The sequence below is a fragment of the Phragmites australis genome, chromosome 6, assembly GCF_958298935.1.
Source record: "Phragmites australis chromosome 6, lpPhrAust1.1, whole genome shotgun sequence".
Taxonomy (NCBI): domain Eukaryota; kingdom Viridiplantae; phylum Streptophyta; class Magnoliopsida; order Poales; family Poaceae; genus Phragmites; species Phragmites australis.
Genome location: NC_084926.1, coordinates 45,163,772 through 45,182,368, shown reverse-complemented (window position 1 = coordinate 45,182,368; position 18,597 = coordinate 45,163,772). Strand labels below are relative to the sequence as shown.

The 18,597-nt window shown below is 48.0% G+C and overlaps 2 protein-coding genes across 2 annotated transcripts; both read left to right on the top strand.

The window, feature by feature from the left end:
* Window positions 1-3,447: 3,447 nt before the first annotated feature.
* Window positions 3,448-5,004, top strand: LOC133920739 (L-lactate dehydrogenase A-like). The gene is made up of 2 exons (XM_062365331.1): window positions 3,448-4,331; window positions 4,409-5,004. Exons 1-2 carry the CDS (start codon window positions 3,717-3,719, stop codon window positions 4,853-4,855), a joined length of 1,062 nt encoding a protein of 353 aa, XP_062221315.1. The 5' UTR covers window positions 3,448-3,716; the 3' UTR covers window positions 4,856-5,004.
* An 8,108-nt stretch (window positions 5,005-13,112) lies between these two features.
* LOC133922867 (sucrose:sucrose 1-fructosyltransferase-like) lies at window positions 13,113-16,805 on the top strand. Its single transcript, XM_062368389.1, has 3 exons — window positions 13,113-13,656; window positions 14,101-14,984; window positions 15,892-16,805. The coding sequence occupies exons 1-3, from the start codon at window positions 13,242-13,244 to the stop codon at window positions 16,576-16,578; spliced, it is 1,986 nt and encodes a 661-aa protein (XP_062224373.1). The 5' UTR covers window positions 13,113-13,241; the 3' UTR covers window positions 16,579-16,805.
* Window positions 16,806-18,597: the final 1,792 nt, after the last annotated feature.

The following is an 18,597-nucleotide window of genomic DNA, read 5'->3' as shown; positions in this document are numbered from 1 at the left end:
TACTAGAAGTATAAGATATGCGAATCAATGCAATGCTAAACGATCTAAATGAAAACCAGAAAATAATAGCCATCCGGAGTATCCGAACTGGTTCGAAGTATCCGAGCTCGGACCCTTCGGGTGACCCTCTGGAAGAGGCGCTCGATTACTTCTTTTTATTTGGCTGGCCCGAAGTTTCTGGGTGAATCCGGAGTATCCGAGTTCCAGAGTATCCAGGCCATCCTCCGGTGAAGGCTCTCGGTTAGCATTATTTTAACTTGACTCGGAACCTTCGGGTTGGTCCGGACTATCCGAGATGTGCCGGACACTCCGAGTGAGGTTCCAAATGAAACTCTCGGCTACACGATCACATTACTACCCAGAGTCTCCGGGTTTGTCCGGATAATCCGAGTGATACAGACATGGGTTCTTCACGATTTTTCCTCGGGTGATTTGGCTCATATTACAAATATGTGCTACACAAACGTGCATATACCTTATCCAAGAGATCCTAAACCAAACTCAAACCCTAAACCCTAACCAATTTTTAACACATTTCATCGGACAAATTCTGCTGAACTCGGAGTATTCGGGTGATTCCGGAGTATCCGAGTCAGCCTAGAAAAGCTATTTTCAGTGGGTTTTTGGTTGATTCGAGTTGCGATCTTTTTCAAGCCTAAAGGGAACATGTTAGAGAGAATCCAAGGGTACTAGAGCTTGCTCATCAACTAGCAACGCGACTCTAGAGCTTAGATTCGACCAAAACTCCATTTTTGCTCCAAAAAGCTCAAGAATGCCAAGAACTTCAAGAACTACTCGATTCTTCCACGAAAACAAAAATGGATTGGATAGATGAGTAGCTCAGGAGCTAGAGAATGCAATGGTACCACATGCATACCTTGAATCCTCCACTTGAGCTCGGATTTTGGGAAGAAAGGGAGAGAGAGAGAGAGCTTGAGCTTGAGTGAGAGAGGGAGGGGAGCTGCTGCTGCAGCAGCTTGGGTGGCGTGTGGAGTGAGGAGAGGAAAGAGAGAGCAAGTGGGGTGCTACCCACTTGAGAGAGGGAGTGGGTGAGGTGTGGGGCCACATGTGGGGCCCATATGGTAGAGAAAATAGGTATTTTCAATGTATTTTTTATTATTTTCTCATCCAATTTTCTCTTTCTTATCCAAATAATTTTTAATAAAGTGCATTAGCGCTCCGAAAGACCATCACGCAAAATTAAGCATAATGCTTAAGAAGCATAATTTTGCTTAAATGCGTGATTAAGAATTTGGGACGTGACACAGGGTTTACAATCTTGATACTAACACCATCATGAAATCATGTGATGTGATTTTTGATGAGTCAACCCCTTATGCTAGTTCTGTCTTTAAGTGCGCAGGTGATCAGGAGATGAGCGGGAGAATCTTTGTAGATATCAACCTTCAAGCTCTTGGTGATGACAGGCTGCTTAGCTCCGATTGCGATGTTCGATCTGGGGCTATGGAGCTCGGATGCTGTAATGTGTCGATGTGGAGATGGATGTTTTTGCAGATGGAGCACCCCCATGGAAGCATATGATTACGATAAAATTTCGTTTATTTTAGTTTTACTTTCTTCTTCTTCTCTCGACTTCGGGCTACTTGGCTTTGATTGTGGTGTTCGATCTGGGGCTATGGAGCGACAGTGGGACGAAGCACGTCGGCGGTACCGACTGCTGAGTTGGCTCGATTTCAAGCTAGCCCGTCCCTTTTTTGGCTTACGATCCACTGTCACTGCCGGTTCATGGTTTGAACCGGCAATGATACTGAGTTTTTGTACTGGCTCTAAAACCGGTACTGATACTAGCTGAGTATCAGTACCGAGTAAAGAGTACCGGTTGAAAAACCGACACTGAAGTTGTTTTTCAACCGACATTCTTATGTCTTTTAGCAGTAGTGGTAGCTGATCAAGAAACACTATATACTTATTCTTGAAAGTCGTGTATATATACATACATATATATATTATTCCTCAATTTCCGTATATACGGACCGCGTGCTACTTAATTAATTGCGTACTAATTGGAAGTTTCGAAGCAGCATGCAGGACTAATCCAGGAAGGCGTCTAGATCATCGACTTGGACCATGCATGGATGCAGCATATACGCGCGCATGTCGATCGATATATACATGCACGTGTTACTGGAATTTGCATGCATATATGAACGATTCCAACGGAATGGAAAAAAGCTACTCCAGACAGAGATAGCTGTGGAAATAAAGGTTATGGTCGTCAGCTCTGGTCAGAGCTGACGACGTCTAGCTTTACTTGCCAAGGAGGAAAGGAAACTGGAAACATGCATGCAGTCTCCGTCAGCGCCAGGGAGTAAGAAGAAGAAAAGATCTAGGACCGTTTGGTACGTACGTACTGCATTAAGTCAGCATATATAATGGAGGAGGCCGGAGGAACGTACGTGCTTGCTTTTGACGATGGCCTTCTTAGTTAATCGATCTCCAAGAAACTTCGATCGATGCATCCATCCATCCATCTGTTTTGTGACCTAATCAACTCCATTCCCAAGGGAAAGGGAAAGGAAGATATTGGTTGCAGGGACGGAAAAACCGGCAGCTACTTGGACCTGACCTCCATCCCGGGGGCTGCCGCCTCCAGGATTGAACTTGCACCACATGCCTGCCGCCCTACTTCAGTTCAACGCCTTCTTCTCCAAGCGTGCGTCAATATGGACGGCCGATCGATGTCGACGCTGCCTGCCTGCCTGCCTTCGTGCGGCACTACTAGCTATGTCCCACCCAGATCAGCGACACTAATTATATACTATATATATGCTACTCCCTGTAATATAATTAATCATCCACTTTTGATCGAGTTCAAAAATGGTCACCTTTTCTACAAAAACACGTAGACAGTGGACAATACGATCGAAGCCTGCCCCCTGATTTGCATGCTTACATGCATATATGCAGTGCAACTTCTTTGTTACTTCTGTCGTCGATTGTTCAGTGGCTTTTAATTTTAAGGGCACACGTTCTCCTTCATATCTGATAATCTACCTACGAAACCACATGCGTCTCTAGATCTGAACATGTGAAAACTCGCATTATGTAGCAGTTTATTTTCTTCTTTGTAATAAGTGTATATAGATCGTGGTCAGGAAGGGATCGAGTAGTTTGCCGAATTCTGTGGTACGACGATCGACTAGATGAATTAAGTAAATCACACTTGCAATAACAAAAGATGGATCGATGAAATCGATATTGATGTGACAAACATGTTCAGAAAGTATATATTACAATACACTACAAGCAGCTAGTGCCGCCGCCCTGACCACACAGTGAAAGCAAATAAAACCGCCGATGCCTTTGTTTTCAACTTTTGCGAGAAACCATTAACGCGCGTGGTGAAGAAACCCATTGTTTCACCATCAAAAGTTGTAGTTGCACTAATACCGCTCAACCTTTTAGTTTCTCCTCAAGAGCCAAGTCAAGTTTTTTGATAACGTAGACGCACAAGGAAAGAGTTTTCTTTCAAAAAGAAAAAAGGGCACCAAACAGCGCTGAAACATGGTGATCAGATGGTGTAGCCACCGGTAATCTGTTTCGGCAGGTTTATAAATAGCAGCCCTTATCATCTCCTGATTTATGACCTATCCCCAAATTAAAACACCAGCCAAGTAAGTAATTAAGCTCCCTAATAAACAGCCACACAAAACACTTCCCGTACGTTGTTCCAGTACGTAATAGCAAGAAGATAGATGAAGAAGGCGTCGTCACTGTCTCAGCTGGGTTTCGACGCGGACAACGCGTCGTCGGGGTTCTTCCGGGCGGTGGGCGACCACCCTTGCACGCCGACGTTGCACCGCCGTCGACTGACCAAGGTGTCGGTGATCGGTGCAGGCAACGTGGGCATGGCGATCGCGCAGACCATCCTGACGCGCGACCTTGCCGACGAGATCGCGCTGGTGGACGCGCTCCCGGACAAGCTCCGCGGGGAGATGCTGGACCTGCAGCACGCGGCGGCGTTCCTGCCGCGCACGCGCCTGGTGTCGGACACGGACCTGGCCGTGACCAAGGGCTCCGACCTCGCCATCGTCACCGCCGGCGCGCGGCAAATCCCCGGGGAGACAAGGCTGAACCTGCTGCAGAGGAACGTGGCGCTGTTCAGGAAGATCGTGCCGGCTCTGGCGGAGCACTCGCCGGATGCTCTGCTGCTCATCGTCTCCAACCCTGTGGACATTTTGACGTACGTGGCGTGGAAGCTGTCAGGGTTCCCGGTCAGCCGTGTCATCGGTTCGGGCACCAACCTCGACTCGTCGAGGTTCCGTTTCCTCCTCGCTGAGCACCTCGACGTCAACGCACAGGACGTGCAGGTCCGTCGTCGTCGAGCACCTTTTCTGTTATATGTTACTAGTACTGTGGTACATGTTTATTGAGTATATGGTTGCAGGCTTACATGGTGGGCGAGCACGGTGACAGCTCGGTGGCCATCTGGTCGACGGTGAGCGTGGCCGGGATGCCGGTGCTCAAGTCGCTGCAGGAGAGCCACAGCAGCTTCGACGAGGAGGCGCTGGAGGGCATCCGCCGTGCCGTCGTCGACAGTGCGTACGAGGTGATCGGCCTCAAGGGATACACCTCCTGGGCCATCGGCTATTCGGTTGCCAACCTCGTGGCCTCCCTGCTCCGCGACCAGCGGCGCATCCACCCGGTGTCGGTGTTGGCCAGCGGATTCCACGGCATCCCGGAGGACCACCAAGTCTTCCTCAGCCTCCCCACGAGGCTCGGCCGCGCCGGTGTCCTCGGCGTCGCCGATATGGAGCTCACTGATGAGGAGACCAGGAGGCTCCGGCGCTCGGCCAAGACGCTCTGGGAGAACTGCCAGCTCCTCGGCCTCTAATCTCATCGACACTTGTCATGGCGGGTCGTGCTTAGCGATCGATGTCATGACAATCTTTTTAGTCGTCAATGCTACCTTGTCAATAAAATTTCGTGGTACTCCGTATGTACGTTATCGAAACAAAGAAATTTGTGATGTATTCTGGAGCATTTTTTTTCATCGTGTGTGTATTCAGTTTGTATAGCTGTCCCGTAGGAAAAGTGAAAAAATAAACCACAGTCCAGGTTCCATTCGGAACGAGTCCGGCCGACTTATACAAGAATCGAATTGTTTGTTGTTAAAATTCCAATATTCACTTTTGGCATGCATGTAGACTGTGGATTTGCATGCGCGTACTGTCACAGGAATTCGTTTGCTTTGCTTTGCATTTTGAGAGTATGGGCTGGGCCTGTGCAAGTCAGCCTGTCAGGTCAGGTGTTGAGAAGATCAGAAGATGATACTGTAAGAAACAGGCCGCGTCCTTCGACCGGCGATGCTTGGGGCGTTGTAGAGGAAAGTGGTGGACGACCGAGTTTTTTTATTTTTATATTTTCTAGCATAAATATTTATTTAAATATATCTTAAATAAAAAAAATTATAAAAATATATATCTACCGTCATCTCATAATACGGTTAGATCCTTAACGCCACTAAAAATGCAGTAAGTAGCCCCGCTCGTGCCACAGGCCTTACAGCCCCTTAAGTTGCATGAATAATAACCCGTGGAAACAGTACTCAGTGATTTCAATTTCCACTCTTATATTCTCTATTTAAAATAATGATCTTCTGTTACTCCAAAAATCCTATAACTTTTTATATGTGTTTCATAATCCATGTGAAACTCATTTTAATTTAATTAACCCAAAAAGACTGTGTAGAATTTAAATTAAAATTCTCAAAAAGACTACTTTTATAACTTCTAACAATTGTTAGGGCATCAAATAAATTTTCAAAAAACTAGAAAAAAATCACTAATATTATTCTTATATGATGTGATAATTTCTAAAATTATTTTCAATCCAAAGTTGTATAGTGAAAAAGTAAGTTCCTTTATAATGCTATATTTTTCACCATAAATAAAAAATACATATAAATATAGCATTACAAAGTAACTAACTTTTTCACCATATAACCTAAGCCTATAAATAATTTTAGAAATGATTACATCATATAAGAAGAATATTAGTGAATTTTCTCAGATTTTTAGAAATTTATTTGAGGTCCTAACGATGATTAGAAGTTATAAAAGTAGCCCTTTTGTATAATTTAAATTTAAATTCTACACCGTATTTTTGGGTGAATTCAATTAAAATGGGTTGCACATGGAGTATGAAATATATAAAAAAGTTCTAGGTTGGAGCAACAGAAGACCACTATTTTGAACATAAAAGATGAGAGGGGAAATTGAAGCCATCGAGTACTATTCCCATGGGTTACTGTGCATGCACCGACGCTAACCGCCCTTTTAGGGGTTGTAAGGCCTACCCTCCCCATGGGAGGGCGGTAATGGCCTATGGTATGAGCGGGACTGCTTACCGTCTTTTAGGGGTGATAATGGTCTAACCGCCGCATGAAAGGACGGTAGACGTCTATTTTCGTAAGAAAATTTATCTGAGATATATTTAAATAAATATTTATGTTAGAAAATATAAAAATAAAAAACTCTGGACAACCCTTGGACAATAGTGGGCAAGGATCTACCCATCTGGCCAGGCGAGGTGAGGGCTCCAGCTGCAGTGGCTAGATAGGCTCGGATCGGATGATGGCTTGGATCAAATATAGTAGTAAACATGTGGCACGCACCATTCTCCGAAAGCTAATACGTGCCTCGGGATTCCTCTTAATCAATCAAGCTGCAGCTTAGTGCTGTTCAAATGGACCGTGCCTCCTGAGCCAGCTTGAGGCATGATGTGACCTAAGCCGAGCTGGGTCAAGTTGGCATGGTACGAAGCCACGGGCAGTGTCTGGACCGAGCGTGCAGCATGGTGGGCCAGCACAGGCACAACTCGGCCTGGCTAGGTTTGGCCCGGCATATCTCGGAGAATATGTTGTACTCTTTTTCCCTTCTAATATAAATGTTTTTAACGAGATAACTAATCAATCAAGCTTATTTTTATCTATTTTCTATAATTTTTATGATTTTTTTAATTTTATAGCTATTTTTAAAAAATCTATTTTCAAAGTGATGCTGGACCAGCTGGGCCAGCTTTGCACCGTGCTCAGCCATGCCCACTGTGTCACTAGGAAGAGCTATGCCGTCGGGCCGCAATCGTGCCTAGGCCGACCCGACATGGCATGGTGGATGACGGGCTGTGTCGTGGGCCGAGGGCACGCCATGCGGGCCAGTACAGTATGACCCGTTATAGTAAATGGGCATGTCGAGCCGGGTCGTGCCTAGGTGGGCCCATGCTAGGCTGGCCCAATAGGCTCATTTGGACAACATTATTGCTGGTGGTGGTGGTCGGATCAAATCTTGACCTTGTTGACTGCGCCACGCCGGCTATCCCTCCCTCTCCTCTCTACAGTAGCAGTACGCCCTCATCCTCCAGTCCTGCTAACGGCCACATCTCCTTCCTCACGGCTATGTCTCCGAATTTTGACGACCTTCCTCCGCTGCTGCCGCACCTTCCACAGGGCATAGCCCCTACTCGCCTTCTTCAATGTCGTGGGCAAAGGCAACATCATAATACAACGTATGCTGCTATCTTCATCAACACCAGGCAACATGAACCTTCTTCGGTAGCATACTAATCATGCACAAGAGACATCACATCCATTCATCGACTTTGGCCCTGCAACACCTACAACTATGGCCACCACAACAGCTCGAGGACGAGCTGTCTTGGAGAGGTGGTGTAGTGTTATGGGCTGGGCCTTGGGCCTGTTTGGCGGCGCCCGACAAGGAAGCAACAACACCACACGCCAAGAAAGCCAGGAGATAGGATCATTAGTTGCATTCGAGTCTGAGTCATGATTAGATATGGTTGTCAGCAGATTTGGTTAGTTAGGATTTGATTAGATTTGTTAGTGGAGTCCTGACTGGTAATATAATGTTCGTCCATGTTGCATTAATGGTCAAGCAAGAAGAAACCTAAATAACAATCAGAGCCTCCGAGAGGAGGACGACTAGTCGATTTCTTCCTGCTATCCCATCTACCCTAGCCAATCCATATCAAAAAGACACAAATCCTATCTGATATGATTTGTGCAAAATCTTAACTGAAATCACTGACTTGTAATCTCCTTGCAATGCAAATTTGACTTGTTGTTTATTGACATTTGTTTGTGGAGAGCCTGATTTTGAGTTAAGTAATGTGACTAGAAAAAGGATATCTAAACTGATTTCTATAAGAAAAAGGATATCTGAACTTACTTTTTATATGCTTTGTTCCGTGAATTTGGTCATAAAGACTATGTAGGTCTACTGGTCAAAGGTGCTAAAGGAGCTCTCAGTCAAGTTCCAACTAGAACCAAAGTCGATTCTAGATACATCAGATAAATCAAAGAAAAGAGGAACATGGTTTCAAGATGCACTACTTATATTGCCGAATGTTGTGTGTTACCTTGGGCTTCCTAAAATAGGACTGATGAAAGTACAACTATTGTTTCCACGGTGGATGAGGACCTTGATGATCATGCGAAAATTGTTTGTATGCCACTAATTTAGATGTGTTTCGAAGATTTGTCATTCTAGCCCACATGTCATTGACACAGGTGGTCTCATGTGTCAGTGATAGAGGGATGGTATTTTGTCGAAACACCAATGTAAATAGTGGCATCTGGGCAAATCCCCTGATGATTATCCAGTGAACTACATGTCATTGATGGAGCTTCGTAGTCAAATGATGTATACTTTCTATGTTTCCCAGACTATTAGTTAAAGCATACAAAAATATCTTGGGTTAATATGTATTTGTTGCTTTAGTGTTTCCAGGACTGTTGCAAGTGCTCTTTATACCATGTTCTATAAAGGGAATCGAATTGCATTAGACATGCCTATGACATGCAACACAATCATCACATATTTTGGCAATCGTACTAAGTAGTAGTTTTGTTGTTGTATCAATATCCGATAGTTTTACACCTCATGTCATAATTTCATTTGTAATGTTGATTAAGGCCGCATGGAGTCTACATTTAGCCATAACAAAACAACCAAACGAGGGTCATCCAACAAGTAACAAAAGCAAGAGAAGTGCGACAATGCCGCACGTAAATTCTAGTTTTGTACTGGGTCACCAACTTGCTCCTTGCCCTCATATCACTCCGAAGGAAACTAACTCTACAATGCATCATCCTTCCTTATTGAATTGGATGGATCAACACCCAAGATACTGTTATTATCTCCTCGACCTTTTTGCCAATCCTTTTGACCTACTAGTATACATTTTCATACCACATGTTTGGTTGCCTGAACGTGGTTGACAATAAGTGCATTTGGTTATCTGGGCTTGTGTCAGAACCAAGCCTGACACGTGCAAAATTTCCCCTCGGACCTAGTCTAAGGAAACAATTAATTGAGGATCAGTGCTATGCCTGCACGAGTGCAAAACCCCCTTGCAGACCTTGTCCAGGGAAATAGTGAATTGAGTGTTAAGAGACAAATGTGTGATAGAGACACATTTATGAGTGTATGAGTGCGGTGTGCATGCGCGTTTTCCTTGTAATCACCAAAAAAGAAAAATGTGGTATGAATGAAAGAGTCGTATGCTTATCTATTCTTTTCCCTAGTGATGTTTGGACATCTTAGACTTGAACTAGAGATCTCGTCCATGACGTGAATCATCGCTCGACACAATCAATCAATTAGGAAGGAGTCAACATACTCTTAAGCCTCTTTGCTTAAGGAGCAATTCATCCTTCTCGAGACAAACTATACTCTTCTTGTAATACTGTGCAATCTTGTTGTGGAAATTTTGGAGAAACAAGTCTGATAGTAGAAAAAGGAAGGTGCTCTGCTACTTTTTTCGAGTCAAAGATAGGTATAGTTGCCTGGCAGACGGGCGGGGAGCTCGGTGGCAAAGCACCGAGGTGAGTGCCGAGCTGGCGTGGGATCGAATCTCACGTCCTGCACGATTCCCCGATAAAGTCTCTAAAGACGACCGTGTAAAGGGGGCCCAAATCTAAAAAAAAATTAAAAAAACTGAATTTAGAAGAGGAAGGTCTAAAACTGAAATAAAAAGGAAATATCCAATATCTTGACAACTTCCCTCAACGGTGAGTTCCTCGCCCCTCTTACTGTTGCGGGAATCTTGGATCCCCCAACACAACAGCCATGCCAAGCGGTGCAAACCTGAGCCCACGAGGGATTGGATTCTGCATCTCCCTAACCAGACGGGCCCAGCCACCTGATCAAATGACTCACCCACTGTCGCTTTGCCATTGCTGACATGGCACAAATAATGGTGTCAAGTTGATAGTGTCAGGTGAAGATGACAAGAAGAGAACGTGTCATTTGTCAGTGCTCTGCGATAGCTGCAGCTTGTAAAATGTCTGGCTCATCAGTCGCCGAAGAATTTGAACAGCTTGTGAAAAGTCTGAATCAGTGATGGTCTGGTGGCTGAGAATGTAATAGCGATTGTTTCTTGTGCGCGAGGCCACAAAATCTTATGCACGTGGCTGGAACGCGAAATCGCCAAGCCAATTGGAAGCGCCCGCGACACTGACGTTGTAGACTGCAGCGTGCAACCCAGTTCATGAGGAAGTAGAAGTAGATGATGCGTTGGATTGGATGGATGACAGGGAACAGTTTGTGCGGTTGCTACCATGGCCTACGCTATGCTTGCTGCTGCTGATGCATTGATCCGGAGCTAGCTGCTAGCTTGTGGTGCATTCGTAGATCAGCTCAGCACCAGAAACTGATTAGTGGCTATTGGCGAATGGCACTGCACTGCTCGCTGCGCATCAGTGTTTGCATGTTGGCCACAAGCTGATACGAGTAGCTCACCTGAGTCTGCTGAGCTGAGCAGACTCTCCATCGTGTCAACAGACAACTAAAGGGTGTTTTAGTTTTGTGTGCACAACACTAAAACTCATGCCATCAACCTAGCTAATCTAATGTAATCCCGTGTAGCATGCATGGGGGGTGCAGTGCTGTGCAACTTACAGTGGAGTACTAGCAGGCGCGTCATGTGAGACAAGGAGACTTGTGACCCGATACGATATATGTCCGAGCAGGCTTGGTAATCAGACACCAATGCGACAGATGAATTTTCTTTCTTTTGTCGCGCTGCATGCCTCCTTGTCAGCATTATCAATCAGCTGCAACGCCTTGTGGCCCTGCAAATTCAAACTGCCAACCCAGCCAGACACTTGGAAAGCACCGCATGCAGCCACCAGTTGAATCGGCAGCAAAGAAATTTGGCTGCATATATCTGTTGCTTCATGGTACAGTACAGTACGACTGGTGTTTTGCTTGCTTGCTTCTCTCTTGCTGGTGCAAATAATTAGACGAGGTGGGCTCAAATTAAAGACAGTTGAATCACATGCATGCTTAACAAATAATTGTTGCCTTGTTCCATTCATTGTCCGGCCCGTGGGTGGGTGGGTCTAATCAGCTAGCTGTTTTTTTCTGATCCATTATTGATCCTTCCACTCGTCATGTTGTCCATTGTTGATCTATACAACTATATTGTACGAACATGTGATTGTGTCATTGTGCGTGGTGGTTAATAAAGCACATTCAGAAGATGGTTAAACTACCTAATTAAGCTAGCTACCATCTGCGGTAGAGTTAGGCTACAGATGGATGGATGGATCTCTCCAGAACATGCGAGTTGATGCGAAGATGAGGAGTGGTTTGTTGTCACACTCCATTGGGACTTGGTTGGGGGCGACCACGGCCACGAGCGAAGCATGTGGCGATCGGCGAGGACAGGTCCCATGATGATCATGTCTCCTCTTGGCATGCATAAATTAATAATCAAGCAACCAACAGGTGAGATGCATGTTCGCAGTATGTTTCAGTGTTTGATGGATTGATTCAACGGAAGAAATTCGTTGGAATTGGTTTAGCACGAGGCCCTGCGGAAAATGTTGGTGGCTATGACAACGTGCGTAAAAGATAAGGCACAGATTAATTCAACAGGTTGTGGTTTTCTCGAAATCTGGTAAATGAACAGAGCAAACAAATCCATCGATCAAACGAAAAGGAATTACTATCCGGATAAACACTCATCTTTATATATCCCAACAAACTCTAGCGTATGAAAGAAAACGAATTGCTCCATCTGGATTTACCTAGTTAGTTTTTTTCCGATGCCATTGTTAGCCCAGTTAAGGTAAACATTTTATTTCTTATGCGTAGCTAATTAATAAGTCAGTTGATTGCATAAAAAATTCAGGGCTTTTAATTTGTTTGCGAGAATTCAGGTCCTCTAATTTCGGTGAACGTGATGGCGACGAATACCCTCAAAATGTCGATTGCTGACGAGGACGGAAGGTAGGCAGCGCAAAGAGTTGGAATCCATCGCCGTCGATTATTTGTGTTGTGGTCCACGTACGGAATCTCCTCCGACGGATTACTGTATTCTTTTTCCCACTCAGGGAATCTGCTTAGTTGCTCCACAACACTAGTCCTAAACTAACTACTTCCAGAGTTCCAGACTTCCAGTAGGAGTACATTACAATCCAATCAATTTGCAGCGTCGGTGTACCACATAGATGACTGGCGACATGGATTGGAATTGGAATGGATATCAACACAAGATTGATCAAGCCGACATGCTGGCTCTGGCTTTGGGTTCATCAAGAACCGATGGAATGACGGTGCATGACACATGTCAGCTCAGCACAGCTGGTTCAGATCGCAGCATCTCTACAACAAGCAAAGCATAACTTGAAATTCTTTTTTTTTTTTTTTTTTTTGGTAGCTGGACAGCTCACTCAATTACCTGAATTGAGCAGGCCATGAGTTGGGCATACCATCTGAGATCAAAAGTCGATGAGCAACCTAGCCTCCCTGGCCTGCACTCATAGTCATAATGCAGCCTAACCCCAAGAACAAGACTATGCATGGATCGTACATACCAATGAGAAACACTAGACATGCATGAAAGTGTGCAACGGTGAGACTTTTTTGAATCAATCAGGCCCTGACAATCCTGGCCTACACATGGGTCAGATCGATCGATCAGTGCACGCCATGGGGTGGTGCCATGTGCAGGACAGCAGCGCGGGGCGGCCATCCAAGTGGACGATCAGGGCCGCCCGTCTCCGCCATGAGAGGTCAGGAGCCACTGCCTCCAGCTCCCTCACTATAAATAAATACTCCGCCATGAGAGGCGGAGTACACAGGAGCTAAACAGCGAGCAGTTGCGATCGAATAGGAGACGGAGATCGATCGGGGCGATCGACCCATTATATTGCCCATTGCCACTGACTGTTACGTACGTTCTCCCGCGTCGCCATGGAGACCCGGGACAACCCGAGTACGCCGCTCCCCTACTCCTACTCGCCGTTGCCAGCGGCCGACGCCGCCTCCGCCGAAGTCTCCGGCACCGGACGCGGCCATGGCCGCAGGCGTGCGCTGTGTGCCGCCGCGCTCGTCCTGTCGGCCGCGCTGCTCCTCGCCGTCGCCGCGCTCGCCGGCGTCCGCCCGATGCAGGGACGTTCCGGCGCTGCGGTGGCCTCGGAGGAAGCGAGGAGCAGGGGGGCAGAGGCCGGCGTGTCGGAGAAGACGTCGGGCGCCTGGAGCGAGGCCAGGCTGGGCGCGCCGGCCGGCGACGGCGGGAACGCGTTCCCGTGGAGCAATGCGATGCTGCAGTGGCAGCGAACGGGGTTCCACTTCCAGCCACAGAAGAACTGGATGAACGATCCTAACGGTATGCATGCATGCATAGCTAGATACCCGGCCGAATTGTCGATTATTACTTTCTTTTGTCATGTTTTATTATTGTTCTTCTGATTTTGATGCATTAAATATATATATAATCCATGCATGGTAGCATTTGATTTAGTTCATCGATCGGATGCAAATTAAGATGATCGAGTTGTTTGTGAGCCAACATGCATGCTGTCAACGAGATGAATAAAACTAGACGTCGCTTCTCCAGACTCCTGTGCGAGTTTTGATTTCGAATTTCTTTCTGGTAGCCACTAGCTGCTAGTATCGCAACCACCTACTGGTACGGCAACAGAATTGTCTTGCTTGCTCTTAATTAATTGATGATGATGGAGAAGAAGATGCAAATGCATGGCGTGGTGATCGATGCAACAAAGCAGCCGGCCGGGTAATAATTTGACGATGCAAATGATTCACCACGCAGGTCCTGTGTACTACAAAGGGTGGTACCACCTGTTCTACCAGTACAACCCGGAGGGCGCGGTGTGGGGCGACAAAATCGCATGGGGCCACGCGGTCTCCCGCGACCTCATGCACTGGCGCCACCTCCCTCTCGCCATGGTGCCCGACCAGTGGTACGACATCAACGGCGTCTGGACCGGCTCCGCCACCACCCTCCCCGACGGCCGCCTCGTCATGCTCTACACCGGCTCCACCAACCAATCCGTGCAGGTCCAGTGCCTCGCCGTGCCCTCCGACCCCACCGACCCGCTGCTCACCAACTGGACCAAGTATGAGGGCAACCCGGTCCTGTACCCGCCGCCGGCCATCGGCCCCAAGGACTTCCGCGACCCCACCACCGCCTGGTTCGACCCCTCCGACAAGACGTGGCGCGTCGTCATCGGCTCCAAGGACGACCACCACGCCGGCATCGCCGTCACCTACAAGACCAAGGACTTGGTGCACTACGAGCTCCTGCCGGGCGTGCTCCACCGCGTGCCCGGCACCGGCATGTGGGAGTGCATCGACTTCTACCCCGTCGGCACGCGCGGCGACAACGGCATCGACATGTCCGATGCCATGTCCAAGAACGGCGTCGTCGGGGACGTGGTGCACGTCATGAAGGCCAGCATGGACGACGACCGGCACGACTACTACGCGCTCGGCCGGTACGACGCGGCGGCCAACGCGTGGACGCCCATGGACCCCGACAACGACGTCGGCATCGGCCTGCGCTACGACTGGGGCAAGTTCTACGCGTCCAAGACCTTCTACGACCCGGCCAAGCGCCGCCGCGTGCTCTGGGGGTGGGTCGGCGAGACCGACTCGGAGCACGCCGACGTCGCCAAGGGATGGGCATCGCTGCAGGTACCTACCTACCTACGGGATATGTCGTTATGCCTTTTAGTTTCTTCAACTAGTTAATCAACTGATTAATATTAATTGTTAATGGAGTACATATCGTGCATGAATGATTAGCAATGCTAGCTGCACTTTTGGGTACCACAGACGACACGTAGGAATGGGATCGAGGACGATATAATCACTTGCTGCCTTGTGAATCAATCATGCACATGACATGGCAACGAAAGAAACCGATCGATCGCAATAATCTCGCTGTCAAGTCTCAAGTGTGGCTTAGCTGGTTCACGTTGAGATACACGCATGCACCAATGTATTGTACATGTCCTAACGTACGTCGTCAGCTAGGCTGTTACTACTACGTACATGCTGTACATAGATATGTGCTGCCTGTTCCAACTCATGTGCAACCATGTGCTGTGATGTTGCCTATGCCACTACCTAACTAGTAACTAAGCCGGGATTAGATCATCTCTAACTACTTTTTCTTCATTTCGTTCCCTTGCTGATTCCCTTTTATGTTCCTACTTCTTTTATTTTTTCTCATTTTTAACAGCTTTATTTCGAAAGAATTCGTAAAAAGAAAGGAGAAAGAATTTTAATTTAAAGGGAATAATTTAAAAATCTATTTGTGAAGTGAACAGTAAAGAAAAACCGTTAAAACGTTAAAGAGAACGAAAAGCTTTGCAAAAGAATTCTGAATCACAAAAGAGAATCGGTTGCTTATACAAGAAAAAGGGGTGTCTTGTCTGGTTATTGCCATTAAATAAAATATTTCCTAGTTGTCAGTGTACATGACGTGTGGGATTAACCGTACTAGCATCTTATAGCTTAGAAAAACAATTAAATAAAATAAGTAACAAGCTTGATTGATCTGACGAGGCACTAATTCTGTTTCGTTGCATGGCTGCAGTCGATCCCCCGCACGGTGCTGTTGGACACCAAGACCGGTAGCAACCTGCTGCAGTGGCCGGTGGAGGAGGTGGAGACGCTGCGGACCAACTCCACCGACCTCAGCGGCATCACCATCGACTACGGCTCCGTCTTCCCGCTCAACCTCCACCGTGCCACCCAGCTCGACATCCTCGCCGAGTTCGAGCTCGACCGCCACGCCGTCATGGCCCTCAATGAGGCCGACGTCGGCTACAACTGCAGCACCAGCGGCGGCGCCGCCAGCAGGGGCGCGCTCGGCCCCTTTGGGCTGCTCGTCCTCGCCGACAAGCACCGCAGGGAGCAGACCGCCGTCTACTTCTACGTCGCCAAGGGCCTCGACGGCCGCCTCACCACGCACTTCTGCCAGGACGAGTCCAGGTCCTCCAGCGCCAACGATATCGTCAAGAGGGTCGTTGGCAGCGTCCTCCCCGTGCTCGACGGCGAGACCCTCACCGTCAGGGTTCTCGTCGACCACTCCATCGTCGAGAGCTTCGCGCAGGGCGGGAGGTCCACGGCGACATCGCGCGTGTACCCGACGGAGGCCATCTATGCCAACGCGGGGGTGTACCTCTTCAACAACGCCACCGCCGCCCGCGTCACGGCCAAGACCCTCGTCGTCCACGAGATGGACTCCTCCTACAACCAAGCCTACATGGCTGAGCTCTGAACCATTTTTTGATCATATACATAGCATCCGCACTCAATTCCCTTCTCAATTTTTGTTTCCTTTTTATCCCTGCTTTAATTTTGTGCCTATCATTATCTCTATCAATCGCTTCAGGCCTTCCAATTGTACTATCTACTGGAAGATGCCACGATGCAAGGCCATATAGCCTATAGTTGTACATGTATCAAAAACACCCATGAGTCAATGTTCTACATAGATTTCGCTCCTTTTCTCTCTCTAAAATTTCAGTGCGCAAAATACGGAAAATGCTAATATTCTGGTGTAAAATAGCATTGCTAAGTCTAGTCTAGAAGGCCAGGCATGAAATTTGCTCCTCTTCATGTGGGCAACTGGATCAGAAGGTGGAGAACGTAATGCAGAGAAAGACTCTGACCTGACCGTTGCGTGATACTCTGTGTCTGTGGTAGCTCCATCTGGTCTTGAGCAATGTTTGATTGATGCCGTTAAAGCATGTGCGGGCTATTCATTGGATTCTTCACTGGCTGGATATTCATTAGAGAAAAGAAGCTCGTCAGGAACACGCCAGTGAACACAACATATTCAGAGAAAGATGCTGTTTCAATATAACCTACATATGCACAAACCATAATGACATAGGTGTAGTTTTAAGCGCTTTCTGAAATGATATTCTAATTCTCATATAGCATTCGCAGTAAATATGCTGGAGAAAAATGCAATTGTAAGACAATTCCAATAGGTAGTGTACGATGGTTGTCGGAGGGTTAACTCCTGTCGCAGGGATCCCGATGGACCTTTTTTTAGAGATTCGGTCGGGGGGATGATTCTGAATATGTTTGCTGGAGAAATAAATAGATATAAATGCGATGGCAGGTAGGGTGGAATGATCTAATGCAGAAAAGAGTAAATGCGCTGGGGGATTTTTAGACAGGTTCGAGCCGCACTGCGCGTAACACCCTACTCCTGTGTGGATGCTATAAATGCCCCGAGAATATCTCTCAGGAATGTGCTGGTTACAAGAATGTTTGTCTATCCTAGAGCCTCGGGCTCCTTATTCTTCGGTGGTCACAGATTCTGTGCTTGTACTGAGGGTTCTTCGAGTCTCAGTGTCTGTGCTCTCTCCGAACCTCTGAAAGGATTGTCTTTGTCCGCACCCGCCGGCTCCCTTAAATACCTGCCGGCGGTGGCGTGCCCCGAAAGGGAGGGCACGAGTTCCAAGGCGCCATAAATGGAAAGGGCGTCATCATGGCCTCTGCGTAAAGTGACGGGGGTTGAAAACGCACTCCGCGCCCGGTCTTCAGTCGTCATGATGGGGCTTGTCGGTGTATCAGGAACCAGGGGTCCCTGAGTCCCGAGACTGGGCCGGCCATCCGCCACGCGTCACCATCCCGCGAGGTCCGCCCTGCGAGATAAGAAGAGGCTAAGTCCCGGGAGAAGGTGCTCGGGGCCGCCGCCTCTGGTTCCCGAGCACCCCAGTTCCCCAATGATCCGCGGAGTCCAAGTACCGGGAAGGAAGTGCTCGGGAGAGAGTGCTCGGGGCTGCACGTGGCAGCCCCCGAGGACTCGGTTCCCCGAAGATTTCCCCCCAGTGCTCGGGAGAGAGTGCTCGGGGCTGCACGTGGCAGCCCCCGAGGACTCGGTTCCCCGAAGGTTTCCCCCAGTGCTCGGGAGAGAGTGCTCGGGGCTGCACGTGGCAGCCCCCGAGGACTCGGTTCCCCGAAGGTCTCACCGGAGTGCTCGGGAGAGGGTGCTCTGGGCTGCACGTGGCAGCCCCCGATGACTCGGTTCCCCGAAGGTTCGCGCAAGATTGTTCGACGACCCAAAGGGTCCCCTCGCCGGGGTGCCAGCCAGTCAAAGACACGAATGCCGCATTTAATAGGCACGCGCGGCCTGACATCCTGACATCCTGACATTCTCAGCTGCCCACGCCCTAGTGTCAGACCCTGTCATGCTCTGGCAGGGGGGCGTGGGTCCATTAAATGCACGGGTCCCGTCCCGTTTCACCCGGGTGCCTCGGGATAACGTTGCCAGAATCGAAGC

Bases quoted from the DNA above. Each gene is read 5' to 3' on its own strand.
- LOC133920739 (XM_062365331.1), top strand. From the start codon at position 3,717: ATGAAGAAGGCGTCGTCACTGTCTCAGCTGGGTTTCGACGCGGACAAC. The intron at 4,332-4,408 runs GTCCGTCGTCGT...ATATGGTTGCAG, and splicing joins TCAACGCACAGGACGTGCAG to GCTTACATGGTGGGCGAGCA.
- LOC133922867 (XM_062368389.1), top strand. From the start codon at position 13,242: ATGGAGACCCGGGACAACCCGAGTACGCCGCTCCCCTACTCCTACTCG. The intron at 13,657-14,100 runs GTATGCATGCAT...TTCACCACGCAG, and splicing joins CTGGATGAACGATCCTAACG to GTCCTGTGTACTACAAAGGG. The intron at 14,985-15,891 runs GTACCTACCTAC...GCATGGCTGCAG, and splicing joins AGGGATGGGCATCGCTGCAG to TCGATCCCCCGCACGGTGCT.